This window comes from Phoenix dactylifera, unplaced genomic scaffold (assembly GCF_009389715.1).
Source record: "Phoenix dactylifera cultivar Barhee BC4 unplaced genomic scaffold, palm_55x_up_171113_PBpolish2nd_filt_p 000665F, whole genome shotgun sequence".
NCBI lineage: Eukaryota > Viridiplantae > Streptophyta > Magnoliopsida > Arecales > Arecaceae > Phoenix > Phoenix dactylifera.
Window position 1 is genome coordinate 251,476 of NW_024068052.1, and position 16,385 is coordinate 267,860.

General features: G+C 38.8%; 1 protein-coding gene across 1 annotated transcript in view; it reads left to right on the top strand.

Moving 5' to 3' along the window:
• The window catches only part of LOC103718068 (endoribonuclease Dicer homolog 3b-like), a 66,805-nt gene extending 52,044 nt beyond the window's left edge, over positions 1–14,761 (top strand). The window contains 17 exon segments of the mRNA XM_039119958.1: positions 6,034–6,308; positions 6,409–6,433; positions 6,436–6,934; positions 7,039–7,127; positions 7,293–7,510; positions 7,603–7,663; positions 7,666–7,811; positions 13,575–13,775; positions 13,777–13,816; positions 13,819–13,919; positions 13,921–13,978; positions 13,981–14,051; positions 14,197–14,217; positions 14,219–14,272; positions 14,274–14,396; positions 14,398–14,480; positions 14,680–14,761. Of these exon segments, the coding sequence (XP_038975886.1) occupies positions 6,034–6,308; positions 6,409–6,433; positions 6,436–6,934; positions 7,039–7,127; positions 7,293–7,510; positions 7,603–7,663; positions 7,666–7,811; positions 13,575–13,775; positions 13,777–13,816; positions 13,819–13,919; positions 13,921–13,978; positions 13,981–14,051; positions 14,197–14,217; positions 14,219–14,272; positions 14,274–14,396; positions 14,398–14,480; positions 14,680–14,698 (2,084 nt within the window). The 3' untranslated portion in view covers positions 14,699–14,761.
• The last annotated feature ends 1,624 nt before the right edge of the window (positions 14,762–16,385 follow it).

Genomic DNA, 16,385 nt, shown 5'->3' on the forward strand with positions numbered 1-16,385 from the left:
GCAATTCATATTGGGTTTGCTTGTTAAATCTGTTATTTACTGTTAATATGGTATATCTGAGGAGTGTGGACTTTTTTAAGGAAAAGTTGAAAACTCAATAAATCAGATGTGTGCATACAAGTCAGCCTAGAACATGTTTTATATATGCAAAGAGATATGTGCCATTCACATTGTATTGTAGATAATCAATTCACTTCCTAGAAATTCCTAAAACAGGTCATTTTCTTATAGGCTAGTTTTTTTTTTTTTTTGGCTAAAGCGGGTGTTTCATACAGATTGAGTACGGATATACCCAATAAAATCAGAAAACAACAAGTCTTGGAGTGCTCTGGGCAACTCCCCCTCCTTAGCCCACAGGGTACCCCTAGAGTGACAGGGCACATAAGAAGCCACCCAGTCCGCGGCCCCATTAGCCTCTCTGAATACATGCCTAGCTTGAAAGGCCACAACGTCACTTACCATAGGCCAAATATCCTGAAGCAGGGGGTGTCTCCCTCTACCACCACTCGGGCCACTTTGTTATAGGCTAGTGTTAGTTACAGTACTTGTGACTCATTTTCTATTGTTCTATAAAAAAGCACTTCATATAAGTATACTTAGCAAACAAGCCCTAGTATACTTGTTCATCTCGTTGACTGGAGTTTATCCTCGTGTAGTTATCACAAGTCATTTATTGCATTTAACCATCCAATTTCAACCATTATGAGTTTGGGAATAGTGGCCAGAAAGGTGTTTTTGAGAATTTGTTTTTATACTGGAGTGTAAAAAAAGTTGGGTTGAGCTCAGTTGGTTTGTTTTATCCATTCTACCAGAGTCCAAGGCTCCAAGCTCAAAATAATAATGAACAGATTCCATTAACTTTACTTCTTCTTTTTTCCAATCTTAAATCTTTAAGAAAATTTTTGGATCCCTTCTGTACCTCTATCAGTATCTTCACTTGATTAACATTCTTTTAGCCATTTTACTTATTCTTTTGGTTATCTTTGTTAGGTTATTTGGTTATCTTTGTTAGGTTATTTTGGTGACAACAAGTACAATTTGCACTGGTTTTAGTTTCTAGATATTCCTCTAATCCTTGTTATCTAGATTATCAATTAGTCAAATCTAGTGTTGTCGCTTCCATAAAGTTTGTTAATATAATTATTCATCAAGTATGAACAGATAATATCCCCTCTCCCCAATTATTGACAATTCAGTACTTATAGCTGCTAGCCACGATGTGATCTGGCTAATGAATTGCTTGATAGAGGAAGATATTCAGAATCAAATTATTTGGTCTGTTTAATACCCGAAAGTCCACCCATAGTGACCAGAGAAAAATAAGTGAAAGAAGATGGAAATGTTTTTTGCCCCAGTATTTGCTTATTCTGTTTCTTAATAAGCAAAAAGAGTGGTGTTAATATCACCAGTTTAAAATAGGATGAATATTTAGATATTATCTAAGTATTATAATCTATAATATACTTCTAGAAGTTTCATAATTTTGCAATAGAATGTATTATTTTAATGACAAAGAAGGATGTATAATATGAACACACATGGTTGGGATAAGGTTCCTTTAACATGATTTTTATTTGAATGCATTTTGTCAAATATTAAGTAGAAGAAAAAAATTTCTTTAGGAAGATTGCATGCCATGGTTTTCTGAGGCAGCTACTAGAGTTGGTTGAATTATAGCCTAAAAGATCAAACTTTTTTCATCATAATTTTGAAGTTATCTTCTGTTGTTAAATCATTAAGAAGGATCTCATACTTTATCTGTGACTTCCATTGAATATGTTAGTACTTATTTTCCTAATGGATGAGCATCTATGTGATTACTCTTGAATCCACATATTTGCTTCAAGACTTGTTAGTTGAATAGACTTCATCAGTGTCGTGAGCGAGGGAGCAGTTTGCTTGCAGGCTATGGTATTGCTGGCTTGTGCATGGCGGTCGCTCGGTAGGCAGAGCCACACAATGTTGGCACAACAGTAGAGCATTGTCCCACCTCATGCAGTAACCACACAAGATCCACTCTGATCTCTTCTTCCTCATTCTCCTACTACTCCATTTGAGCTGCTTTTCTTCTTCTTCTTCTTCTTCTTCTTTTTCTTCTTCATCTTCTTCTTCGCATATCAGGATGGGATTCAATTTGAGAACACTAACCCTAAGAGATTCTTTGAAACTCTAAGGGGATTTGGGAAGCTGTGTGGAGTCAAACAGTGAATATGCTATTTGATGACATGGCAAACTATTGTTGGATGGTCAATATTGGTCCCAATTGTGAGTATGGTTTAGGGAGACGAATGGGGATTGAGGAAGTAAAATAGACCAGTTCGGGGTAGTTTCATCATAAAAAATGCATTTGCTTTCCACTGATGCCAACAATAATGATTTTTTCTATTCTATTGATGGGACTTTAAAAAAGGTATTTCTTGGGATATAGCTTGATATTATTCATGTCAATTTGTTTGTAAATGTCGATAATGTAGATCTTTATATGTAATATTGGCAAAATGTTGGGTGTCATTTGCCAAAAATCCTATATATTTATGTTAAGAATATCTAGCATCTTTTCTGCACAGCCCATTCTTTTTTTTTTTTGGTACTATGGTAGCTCACATCAGCCATGTGTGAGTTCTACCGACAGCGTTAGAGGAAATAAGAGTACATAAAGATAGGGGAGCAGAATTTGTCCCTGTCCACAAAACCTCCCACAAGTGGTGAGCAGCGAACGAGGCGACCCAGTCTGCTGCTGTGTTCGCCTCCCTAAACACATGGGCCATCTGAAATGAGCTGCAGTCAGCCACCAAGCTCCAAATGTCACTGAGTAGGGGATGACCATCTCCCTATCGCCCACCGTCTTGGATCCACTTAGACACCGTAGTCGAGTCTCCCTTCAGGATGATGTAGTCTGCCCCTAGAATTCTCTTCACATAGGTGACTTCCTCCCATGCTGCTCTAAACTCCGCTCCAATAGCGGTCATATCCTAGGTGCACCTCCCGCCCACCACAATCAACCTGAAATTGTGATCCCAGATCACAAACCTGGTACCTCCCCTATCTCCACTCGCCAAGGCGCTACCATCAAAGCTCACCTTGAGGTGACTAGGGGGTTGGGGCTCCCAAGAAACAAGAGTAACTCGGGGCACTGTAGTAGCGAGATGGGAGCCCCAGATGTCCCTAGCCCACTCCGATGAAGATGTCCTGGTAGCAGCGATAATTTCCATCGCCTAATGGATAGCTCTGTCCACCACAACCCTCAGGGATGCCCTCCAACCATCAAAGGCACGAGCATTCCTGTCCAGTCAGATGTGATACGCCATATAAACATAGGTGATGCCACTGTCTAAAGTCTCCGGTCTACCTGCCTGCCTCTTCAGGTGGTCTAGCAGATCCTCTGCCGACTCCATACCCTGTGGCAAGGAGCAAGGTGTCCTCTGCCACACCTGCACAGCCCTGAGACACCCAAGAAGGGCATGGCTAATAGTCTCCTCCATGTCCGGACAGTCTTCACACATCGGAGTAATCCGGACACCCCTACTTGCCAGCACCCCCTAGGTCGGTAAGCAGCCCCAAGCCACCTTCCAAATGAACAAGGTGATTGGGGGGTGCACCTGCATTCTCCATATCCACCTGCCCTTAATCTGTCGGGTGACTTCTTTGCCCATCAGCTCCTGCAAATCGCTGGATCTCACCCTTGTCCGCCTTGTCGATGCCCACAGTCATCGATCTCTCCTGGCCTCACCAGGGATCGGAGTCGCGAGGACCCTCTTGGCCAACTGCTCCATGAAGACGTCCCGAATCAATGCCTTATTCCAGCGACCCCCGCTCGGACTAGTTAGGTCACTGACTCTGCATCCGGCCAATCTCATCGAATCCACCATCGTTGGCATCCTACCCAGTGGCTGGTCAGTCACCTAAGCATCCTCGAGGACATCGATAGACTGCCCATCCTCGATGGCCCATCTAACCGCTGGCAACACCACCGGGGCATGAGCACAAATCTCCTTCCAGATGAAGGAATTGTGTCATCCCATCCGAAAGTCATCCATCTCCGAGCACACACCGTTCTTGCCCCTCAGAAGGGCACACCACAGACTGTCCGGCTCTAGAATATATCTAGCCACATGTCTCGCAGCCATAATCTCCCGCCTCACCACTAGGGAGTGCACTCCCAGACCACCTGACCTAACCGACTGGCATAATACCTCCCATGCCACAAGGTGGATGCCTCCTCTGCCCCGTCGCCTGCCCCAGATGCAATTCCTAAGTAGCTGGTCCAAGGATCTCATCGGCGCCACCTGCACAATAGTGTTCGATAGCAGGTATAACGGTATGGAGTTAAGGACTGATCTCACCAATGTCACTCTATCCATCATAGACAAGGTCTCCATCTGCCAACCCTCAAGTCTCTGTTTAATGCTCTGCTCAATATCATGACAATCCCCGTGACGCAGATGCCTACCTGTGATCGGGACCCCCAAGTACTTCAATGTGACCTCCTGCTCACCTACCCCCAAATTTTGCTTGATTGAAGTCTTCTCCTGAGGCTTGATCTTTGGGCTGAAGGAGATTGCTGACTTGGCTAAGTTGACTTGCTGACCAGAGGCCGCACAGTAATCCCCTAGAATATGCCGAATCACCAATGTTGCTTGCCTTGTAGCCCTAGCCAGGATCATACAATAATCAGCGAATAAGAAGTGCGATACCTGAATGGACTTCGGACCAGTTCTGTAGACCTCCAAGGATGCGACTCCACCGCATGGCGGAAGGTTCTACATAAGGCATCCGCACATATAATAAACAGTAGCGGGGATAATGGACAACCTTGCCGAAGGCCTACCGTAGAGACAAAGAACTATGTGGGTGTGCCATTCACCAGGATGGCAAAGGATGCCATGCTGACACATCCCATGACCCAGCTAATCCACCTGTCATGAAATCCAAAACTTCTCAAAGTACTCCTCAGGAAGCGCTAGCTCAACCTGTTGTAAGCCCTCCATGTTGAGCTTGATCCTCATCAAACTCTGCCGGGGTGGAGCTATCTAGAGGTCACACATAAACTCCTGTGCAATGAGCACGCTGTCGGAGATGCTTCGCCCCCCCCCCCCCCAAAGGCGCCCTGCTCCGGACTGATGATCCTTGGCAGTATGCCCCTCAATCTGGCAACTAAAACTTTCGCGGTGGCCTTGTACATGGTGGTGCACAGGCTGATCGGACAGAAATGTCCCGCCTCCGAAGCATCTGCCCTTTTCAGAATAGGGTGATATAGGAGTAAATTGCAATAGACTCGATGTCTTGTTCCAGCAGTTTTTTCTTTTTATTTTCTGACTTAATTCTAATGGAGTAACATGAAGGATAGAACAGCGAGGTAGCTTTTTTTTGGGATCAACATGCATATCTGCGGTTGTACTGAAGCATTGCATGTCTAAAATAGTTTCACTTTATACAGATTTCACTGAGATAGAAATTTTGTTCCAGATAGAACATGATTATTTGTTCTTGGATCATATTCAGGACAGTGTATACATTTATCCATATAATGAAGTTTTGCCACCATGGAGGACCAAATAACAAACTGAATCATAGAATGCCCCATCATTTTCTTTTTAAATTTTTTGCAATTGCTTTGCTTCCATATTAGCATTGCAGATCCTTCTAGTCATTAACTAAATAGTTGTGATGCACTCATGGTACATCACCTGATTTTGAGTGGTGAATAGGATATGCAAGCAAGCAATCATGTAATGTAATATATCCTACATAGCAATAGCACCATTTCTGCCACATTTTTACTGTCTTTCTTTCTTTCTCACTGTACATGTACATACTGCAAATGTACGTACTTTTACAAGTTCTGTTATCGGTAACTTACATGTGTGCCATTACATACTTTTACAAATTTAATAATCCGAAACTTATATGTTTGCTGACATATCAGCTCAAATGATTGCATATTCAGATGGACGTATTTAACTTCAATCATTTTTATACTTTCTAATAAGATTTATGAAGGATGCTGTGCTACTGTTTTTTGGGTGTTTGAAGGAACAACTAAAAGGAAAGAACTTCATGGAATGATCAGTGTCCGTGCTTTATCTGGAACTTGGGCTCACAGACCTGATAATGTGACATTGAATGCATATAAAATAAATTTTGTTTGTGACCAAGAAGGTGAAAACTATTCTGGATTTTTTCTCTTAATTGAGGCAATACTTGATGCTGATGTAGCAAGGGCAAACATGGAGCTCTTCTTGATTCCTAACAAGGTGGTCAAGACATCCATTTCTCCAAGTGGCAACATCCAATTAAATGCAGATCAGGTCTCTATAGATAAGCTTAATTGTGATTTTTGAAATTTTTATTTCTTCTTGGAAGTTTCATTTACTTTAGATACATTTATTGTATCATTGTTCATTTCAGGTGGAAAAATCAAAACTGTTCCAAGAATTTTTTTCAATGGCTTATTTGGTAAGTTGTTTAGTGGATCTAGATCATCTGGAGTGCAGCGGGAATTCCTGTTCAGGGCAGGACATAAAATATCATGGAGCTCTCTGAATATGTACTTGCTTTTACCCCTTGAGTCCTCATTGCTTACAAATCATGGTACTCTAAACATTCACTGGAAGGCGATCGATGCATGTGCATCCGTGGTGAACTATCTGAGAAATATCCACTCAATAAATGGTGAGTGTTGTTCTGAATGTTCAGTAGACAGCTGTTCAATATCTTATAGAGCATCAAGTAAGAAGTCGGACATCATTCACTTGGCTAACAAATCTCTTAATACTGAGTACGTTAAAGATTCAGTGGTTTTATCCATTCATACTGGGAGGATCTATTCTGTTCTTGATGTGTTAGATGATACTACTACAGAGAGCCCATTTGATGAGTCTTTTGATGCCAAACCATCACAGTTTGCTTCATTCATAGACTATTACTACCAAAAGTAAGTTTTTTTTTGGCTAGAATTTTGGTTGTTATTTCTTACGCCATATCACTTTGCTGCCATGCTGAAGATTTTTTTATTAATACATACCTCCACAAATACAGGTACAATATTGTACTTAAATATCCAGGACAGCCACTGTTATTACTAAAGCAAAGCCATAACCCGCACAATCTTCTTTTTTCAAAATCAGGTCTCATATGTATCTACTAATAATATTTCATTACACTATCCATAATTCATATTTCATGACTTTTGGATTTCATATTGTAGCTTTGTAAAGGTTTTTTTATATGAAAATGCATTTCGCAATATTCAGCTCCATTTTTTATGTGAATAGTGTGCACTGTTGTGGCAGATGGTTCCACTGGCCAAAGATTGATGGTTGAGAAAGAACAAGTTCATGCTCGTATCCCTGCTGAACTTTTGGTTCACATTGATATATCAACCGATATATTGAAGTCATTTTATTTACTACCTTCAGTAATGCATCGTTTGGAATCATTGATGCTGGCCAGCCAACTTCGTGAAGAAATTGGTTCTAGTCATAGCCATTCTCGCATATCGAGTTCTCTGGTTTGTTTTTGCATTGTCCATATTTTATTTTCGCATATTAGATGATGGATATTTGTTTATTGGTTGATTTTTTTTTTTTTTTTTGAGCTTAGATTTTGGAAGCAATTACAACTTTAAGATGTTGTGAGAATTTTTCTTTGGAGCGTTTGGAACTTTTGGGGACTCAGTGCTTAAATATATAGTGAGCTGCCATCTATTTTTGAGATATCCTAAGAAGCATGAAGGGCAGCTATCTGATCATAGATCTTGGGCAACTTGTAACTCGACACTTCATAAACTGGGAACTGGTCGCTCCCTGCAGGTACATGACCTTGTTACACTTCTGGTTGCCCAGAAAGCTTCTCACAAATAATCAAGTATTTCATGAAGACATTATAACTTCTGGGGAATTTGTCAATTTCTAAATATTATGTTTAAGAAAAAAAAATCAAGGCTAAAGTACAGTTAACTGATGAGAACTGCAAATATTCCATGCTAATCCTTTGCACCTGTTTTCGATGTCCAATATCAACTTACTGCCAAATTTGGCATAATTGTAATTTTTAACATTTTCTAGTTTGTTATTAAGATATATTGTTACTCATATGCCAGCTGAATACAGAGTTTATTTCTTAAATATCAATTGCATGTGTTTGGTCCCACTCAAGCATGCTTCAAACAGCTTTATGAGGAAAGGACCTAGTGGGCTTTGTAAAGTTGGGCTAAGAGATTTGGATATTGTGGGTGAAACGGCAAATAAGGGTGAGAGATTTGAAATCTTGAAATATGCGAAGAACTATATGAAAAGGGTCATGATAAAAGTGAATGGCAAAGCATTCACATAGTCCATAAGGCCTTTTTATTATCAATATGATCTTTATTCATTTTCTTCGTACTGTATGTACTTTTTTTTTGATTATGCATCACTAATATTTGCAGCTAATATTTTAAAAAAGAAAATAACAAATTAAAAGGAGTAAATTTAGAAAATTAGACACAATCAGTATATATGTCGATCTCTGATTATATTGAGAAAATTAGCTAACATGTTTCTCACATATTTTTAATAATGGAAATAATGTTATTCTGTAAAAACTCAGCTCTAAGTGCTGGCAGTACACCAAGAGATCATCTCAAATTGTTTCATGACTCATGACGGAAGAGTAACTTTCCCTGTACCTTTTCACTTGAATGAGTTAGGTAGTTGAGCATGCTTTCAGCTGTCTATATCTAAATTATTGATAAAGAAGGGACTTTATGTAGTTTTAAATTGTTTCTTTCATATGATTATGAACTGAACCACCTACTTGTATATATTTAATCAAAATTCAAATAGTATACTATGTACCTTCAAAAAATTACATCCTTTCTTATCAGCAAAGAGAAAAAAATAATATTGTAATGTGAAGAATCAGAAAATAATCTGTATGAGAAATAAATTATAAATCTAGAAAAGGATATCTACATAAAATAGTATATGGTTAAAGAAATTTGAGATGATTATGTAAATGCTTTTGTCTCATATGGTGGTGATGTACAATATAAAACTGAGTACATCTTCTTGATATGTGTGTATGTGGGTTTCAATTGCCACACATTCTGGTTCATGCTGGTTGGCATGTACATGCCAGTTCAGTAGCGCCACCCCCCATGTGTTGGTAAAGAACCTATTAATTATTTTAAAATTTTGTATCAAAAAGGATATTAAGTATTTTCAGTTTTTATTTTGGCAGGTGTGCTGATGTGGCATTGCACAGCACTATCCTGCCAACAAGCGGCTTGCGCACACAGAAATACTGGCACTTAAATCCTTGCTAAAAATACTACAAAAACTGCATATCTTCTTTTGTTGTCTAAAATATTTTTTAAACTCCCACTTCTTCCTAAACTTTAAGGCAATATTTTTTCTTTCTAAAAAAGTCTTAGAATAGTGTTTGGGTAAATACTGGATACACATATATATTAAATGAAAAGTGTAGGTCAATTATGTCCCGTACAGGATATATCTTCTTAATTTAGATAATGTTGGTACTGTTGAAATTAGTGGAATCATAGAGTTGACTACATGACAGTTTTCATTATAGAAGATACAAGTACTGTTCAAATTAGTGGAATCATACAGAGTTGACTACATGATAGATTTCATTATAGAAGATGCAAGCTAAATTCATTGACACTGTTAAATCTTGTCTAGTCAGGTTGACACTGGCTAGCATTATGTTGCCCCATCTTGCTTTTTAACCATGAGTTTGCTTTCTAGTTTCAAATTTTCTATCACTCCTGCAATGTATACTTATGCAATTTGTGTGTGTCTTGTCTAATGCATGAAGCTAGAGTTCTAGGCTGCTTCTGTACAATAACATGATTCACGTCATCTAGTCTAATGCAACTGCTGCTGTACAATAACATGATTAACATCATTGACCTATCTGGCAAATGGACAAGTAGGTGAATTCCTTTAATTTTTTAGTATTCATGAATAACAGGCATAGATTATTGCATATGAAATTTAATTAAATTCATGTTGATACTTGATACTAATTGTAGATTGTTTGTGTCCAGCAATTTGGTTTGATAGTTTTCCTTTCACTCAACAACTTGTACTCAATGAAGCTAAATAGAACTGGTCTTTTGCTTTTTGTTGCATTGATAATATCTTCCTTTTTTTCGTCTTTTAGCAAGGAAATGTTCTTGTGGTATATATTTCTTTGTTTTCTATCTAACCTATTTTATGTCTCACTCAAGAGTTCTTGAGAAATTGAATATATACTGTAATAACTCTGATTTTTAGGGCTTGTGGGCCAACCCGGAGTGGCCAGGCCTAGCCCGACAGCACCCAGCCCAACCCTTGGGCTTGTGGGCCGGCCTGAAGAGGCTAGGCCCAAGGCCACCGTGTCCTGTGGCACAATGCAGCGAAGGAGTCTTCTTCCTCTGATTTCGGTGAAAATCGAAGTCATCTAGGCAATCTGAGTTCGACTAAAACTGTAACAACCCAGGACCTCACCCAAAATGGCTAGCCGGAAGGTATTATTTGGGTTCCTTGATTATGTATAAGTACCCAAGATCTACCCAGCGAATAACCGATGTGGGACTAAACACACACCCGCACGGTCCTCACATACTCTCCCCGTCAAGCCCTGACATCCTCGTCAGGCTAAGGGTTCATATATATTCAAATCTAATCACAAACACCATGATTGGCCCGTGGTCAGCCCCAATGGATCTGTGCTGCAGTGTCCCCTAGTCCACATAGGTTATGGGCCGGATCCGCTTTGATACTATTTGTAACAACCCAGGACCTCACCCAAAATAGCTAGTCGGAAGGTAATATTTGGGTTCCTTAATCCTGTATAAGTACCCCAAGATCTACCCAGCTAATAACCCGATGTAGGACTAAACACACGCCCATACGGATCCTCACATACTCCCCCCATTCAAGCCCCTGACGTTCTCGTCAGGCTAAGGGTTCAAATCTATTCAAATCTAATCACAAACACCATGATTGGCTCGTGGTCAGCCCCAATGGATCCGTGCTACAGTGTGCCCTAGTCCACATAAGTTATGGGCCAGGTTCGCTCTGATACCATTTGTAACAACCCAGGACCTCACCCAAAATGGCTAGCCGGAAGGTATTATTTGGGTTTCTTGATCCTGTATAATACCCAAGATCTAACCCAGCGAATAACCGATGGTGCGACTAAACACACGCCCGCACGAGTCCTCACAATAACTCTAGGATTTCCCTTATTTAACTCTTCCTCCATTGAAAGCCCGTCCACAATGAGTACAAGAATCGTCGCCGATCTCGACGACCATCTCCGAGTCTTCTCCTCGATTCATCGTTGGGAAGGGTCGCCGAGAAGCCTCAACAAACTGACGTATGAGTTCTTCATCTCTTCCTCTCTTCTTAGAGTTTTAGGGCCTTCTTTCTCTTGGATTTGAGCCGGCAATCACTAGAGCTTCATTCGAAACAGAGCACCCTTGTTTCGTTAGCCACTGCCGACCGTCGGGTTTTGGCAGGGGTTGCGACCACTTGAGGCTGTCGTTAGGTAGGTAGCTGGGCCATTGCTGCTACCACCTATTGCCGGTGAGGGGGAAGGAAGAAAAGAGAGAGGAAGAAGAATTCTTCCTTCTCTATTTTCTCTCTCTTTCTCTCCAATCTCTACTTTCTCTCTAGAAGATCTATGAAATTCCGAATCGGGTTCCTGTTGACCTGATCTATGAACCCAAGTTGACCTCTGGAAAGAGGCCTTGAACTGCCTTGGTGCTCAGGCCATCTACTGAACCGATCACCCCAGGCCCTGTTGAATGTCCTTGAAAATCCCCATTGATGAACCTTATTGATTATCTTGGCCTGATTGAGTCCGATTCATTGAGCGAATTGTCTAGATCTGATCTATCCGAAACCACTATACACCCAGTGAAGTCTTCTCGTATTATTTTATTAAAGTCATCAACTAGAAATTAATTTTGCTGTTAATATTTTAAATAGGTCTAGCGGAGTTATCTAGCGAAGTCTAACAGTTTAAGACAAAAGTGGTAAGTAGATCTTACACTTTAATATCAAATGATCATATTCCTCCGTGCATAAAATTTGCTTTTGAAAATGTCATTCTTTTCTTAAAATTATGGTTCAACATATATGTTATGAAAATCATGCTTTATTATGAAAATAGTTTCATAAATATTTTGATGAAAATAGCTTTTGTTATGAAATATGAATCTGATCGTGCCATTTAGTGTTTTTCATCTATTTATATATATGTTTTAAGAAAAAGATATAAGTTTTCTAAAGGCTCTCAGATTGCTATGACCGCCCCTAGAAATGAAGGCCAATCGACACCATCCAACGAAAACGCCCCTCTACCAATGGGTTAAAGTTAGTAATGAATACAAACTATGATATCTTATCGATTACGAAGATGACCATTGGTTATAGTGACCATGGCACGAATATTTATGAGCAATATTTTGAACTATAATATGGCTACATGGCAGAAGGATGATTTATGAATTTATTTGCAATATAAACATGAAACTATGTTTATGAAAGATGGGATGATTTGTTGATGTATGATTTGCTTTATGACTTGAAATACTGTATTATGAAATGTTTATTTTGGAATATGTATTATTTTTCTTAAATGATGCATTGACATGAAAAAACTTATGCTTGATCCGGTAAGGTAAAGTAAGATTTACTTATTGAGCCATGTCGCTCATATATCTCTATTTTATTTTTTTCTCTCCAAACGAATAGGGACAATAGGGATGAAGGATGGTCCGGGCTTGGAGTTCGTGCTAGCAAGCTTGGCGATCTATATAGCAGAATTTTAGTTCTTCAATTGGACCATGAATTTGTAGTTTTAGTAATTTTCTAAATTTTGAGGATTATGGGTTTGGTATTTATATTTTGGATTTAGAAGCTCTGAACCAATATTGGTTGTATTTAATGGATAATGAAATTGGATTCCTAATTTATTCTACTTTATGTGAGATGGATTTGAAAGTTAAATGTAATATTGGCTTCGTGTTATCGTAGGTTGTACCTCTCGGTAGCACGGCCATGTTATACTCCGGATCTGGGGCGTGACCTATACAAATGGTTAATGGAGTATTAAATGCTTTCGAGTGGGGGTCCATACAATTTTTTTATGGACTGGGGTAGGCTCATGCTGACTCTAGATCTAAGCTTTGAAGGGAATTGTTAAAATTTACAAAGAGAAATTTGACAAGACTTTACACTTTGGCTTTTATAGTTATCCACCTGACTGGGCCAACAGATTGAATAAGTAGAAATGCATCTTAAGATGAATGTTCATGGTGGACAAACATCGAGGAAGGCCGAGTTCAGAGATGAAATGTTTTGTCTTTTGGTCCTAAATTAACTGCCATTAGCTTGTGGCAAATTAGCTGCGATCAGAAACCAATTATGCCCTCAAATTTGAGTGCCTTATACTGGACGTTTCCTACTTTCCTTGGTAGCAATCTGTTTAAAGTATCTGCACTTTTATTATTTTTATATAATGTTTCTTTTCATGTCCTTTTTTTGTTGTTTGTGTTTAACTACAAACTTTCAATACAGGGTTATATACAGGACAGAGCATTTGATCCACGGCGCTGGGTTGCTCCTGGACAAATTTCATTACGTCCCATCCCTTGCATTTGTGGGATTGACACTTCTGATGTTCCTGTCGAAGAAAGATACATGACTGAAGATACTTCTGTTGTGGTAGGAAAGGCCTGTGACAAAGGTCACAGGTGGATGTGCTCTAAAACTATTGCAAGATTGTGTTGAAGCTCTCATAGGAGCATATTATGTAGGTGGTGATTAAGTGCTGTATTTTCATTGATGAGATGGTTAGGCATTGACGTAAAATTTGAAACAACATTAGTGAAAGAAGCGAAGATGATTGCATCTCGTTGGTGTTTACCTTTCACTAGTGAATGAAATTGAAATGTTGGAATCTAAACTTAATTATAGGTTTTCAATAAAGGTTTACTATTGGAGGCCATTACACATCCATCTCGACAGGAGTTAGGACTTGATTACTGCTACCAGGTTTAATGAACATAAATCTTCCAAATCCTTTTAATATATAAAATTTTTCATGTCTTCTTGAATCTGCTGTAAACAAGTTGTTATCTAATGCAGATTTACATTAAAAAAATTGATTGTAATTATATGTAATGTCTTTTTTTTTCAGCGACTTGAATTTCTGGGCGACCTCTGTATTGGACTTGCTTATCACATGGCATCTCTTCATAAACTATAGAGATATTGGACCCTGGAGAACTGACTGACTTGCGTTCAGCCTCAGTTAATAATGAATATTTTCACAAGCTGCTGTAAGACACAAACTTTCAACAATATCTTCAACATGGCTCTGGAATACTTTTAGGGCAAAATAACAGACTATGTAAAGTATATTTCAGAAAATCAAGGCAGTGAAGATATGCTCCATCAGCTGGTGTTCACAAAAGTCCCAAGGTTGGCTACTATATGATAGCAGCTTGATTCACAGCCTTCCACCTAGGGACTACTGATATATATAGCAAGCTTCAGATTTTGCTAGCATTTGTTTTAATTCACTTTCTTCTCTGTCTACATGGTTTTACTTGGGTTATTTTGGTGTTCACCCTGTTTTAATACAAGACCCCCTTCTGTTGTCTTTTATTTTCTGGTTCAGGTTCTTGGAGATATTGTAGAGAGTATTGCAGGGGCAATATTAATAGATACAGAACTTAATCTCGATATGGTTTGGTGGATTTCCAACCAATACTTTCTCCTATTATAACACCCGATAAGCTAGAATTACCCCCTCTACGCAAATTAATTGAGTTATGCAGCTATCTTGGTATTTCATAAATACAAAATGCATATATATTGGGGAAGAGGTTGCTGCTGAACTTGCAGTACAGCTTAAAGATGAACTATTGGAAGGACATGCACGTGACAGAAATAGGAAAGCTGCAAAAGCACAAGCAGCTGCTTGTTTATTGAAGGACTTGAGGTCAGTTGGTATACTTGTTCATTGTTGCCTTTATCTTCTATTTCATTGAGTTCTAGTATCATCAGTTGAAGTTTAATGAGCATCATAACCTGAATATTTTTTATTCTTTATGTTGAAAGCTTTTTGAACTCACAAAAGTCACTTGGAAAAGCTGAACTTTCACAGCATATTCTTTCCATATCTATATTCCGGTCGTTGCTGTTAGCATTTGAAAGAGAAATATAAACTTATGTTGGCTTTTTTTTTTAATGGTGGATAATGAAGAGATACTTCTTGAAACAGAAAAGGGGAATTTCACATACTCGATATGTATCCAGAAGGGAACGTGAACTTAATTCTAGAGACATATCCTTTCATTCAGCTATAGATGTAAGTATTCTCGCACCTCCAAAAGAAAGTGACTTTATTGAGCCTTACTGTTTCAAGGAGCAGTTGATGGTGGAATGCTTTTGCAGTTGGGACAATCTGCATATTCTACATTTTGAAGGAAAATTGTTATCCAAACGATCTTTCCAGATTGAGCAGTTCCAAGCTGAATGAACCAGGTGGGCATTATTTTTTTCATCCAAATTCTGCTTTTAAAACTAGAGACTTGAAATTCAGTTTGAATATGTCTCTACCAGAAGTTTTTATTCCCTTTAAATGTGAATTTTGATTAATGTGCATGATTCTTTGCCTTTTTCTCCTCTTCATGACCCTGCTTGTTATTCCAGAATCTCCTTTAGCATATACTGCATATGCTCATACGATGTAATTAGCTTCCATCTTGTCACACTCAAAAACAGAGTGAGGTCCATGGCAAATTGGCAACTGCTGCACACTTAGAGGAACACCTTGCAAGCATGCACGGGATCCAACTGTAATCAAACCACAATAATCCAATCACACAGATGGTGGTATAAACTAGAACAACCAGTACTCCAAAAATTAATAATTTATCAGATCTGCACAACTAACAAAAAATCAAATAACCATTTCACAAGGTTCTATCTTAAACATTTGAAACAAAAAAACACACAAGCACAATAAGTTGTCAAGTATTCACAACCAAAACTAATAAAACTAAGATCAGTCTATACTACAAACTAGCCTCACAGCTAATTGCACTCTCAATTATATCATGCCAGTCTCTAGGCCTTTGGACTTGTGAATGAAAGTATGGCTTGACAGCTTAATAAGAAAAAATCTACCCCATCCAGCTGGAACAAATAATTCAAAGAAAATTTAAACAATTAATCACATAAGGAAATAAGATACATTTGATCAAATAGATGTTTGCCAAATAAATCATGAGTTCACATGTTCATGTTTAACTCACTAGCCATAAGAGTGCGGCCACATTTATACCTTGTGATAGGTCCAATGAACCAAACGTATATCCT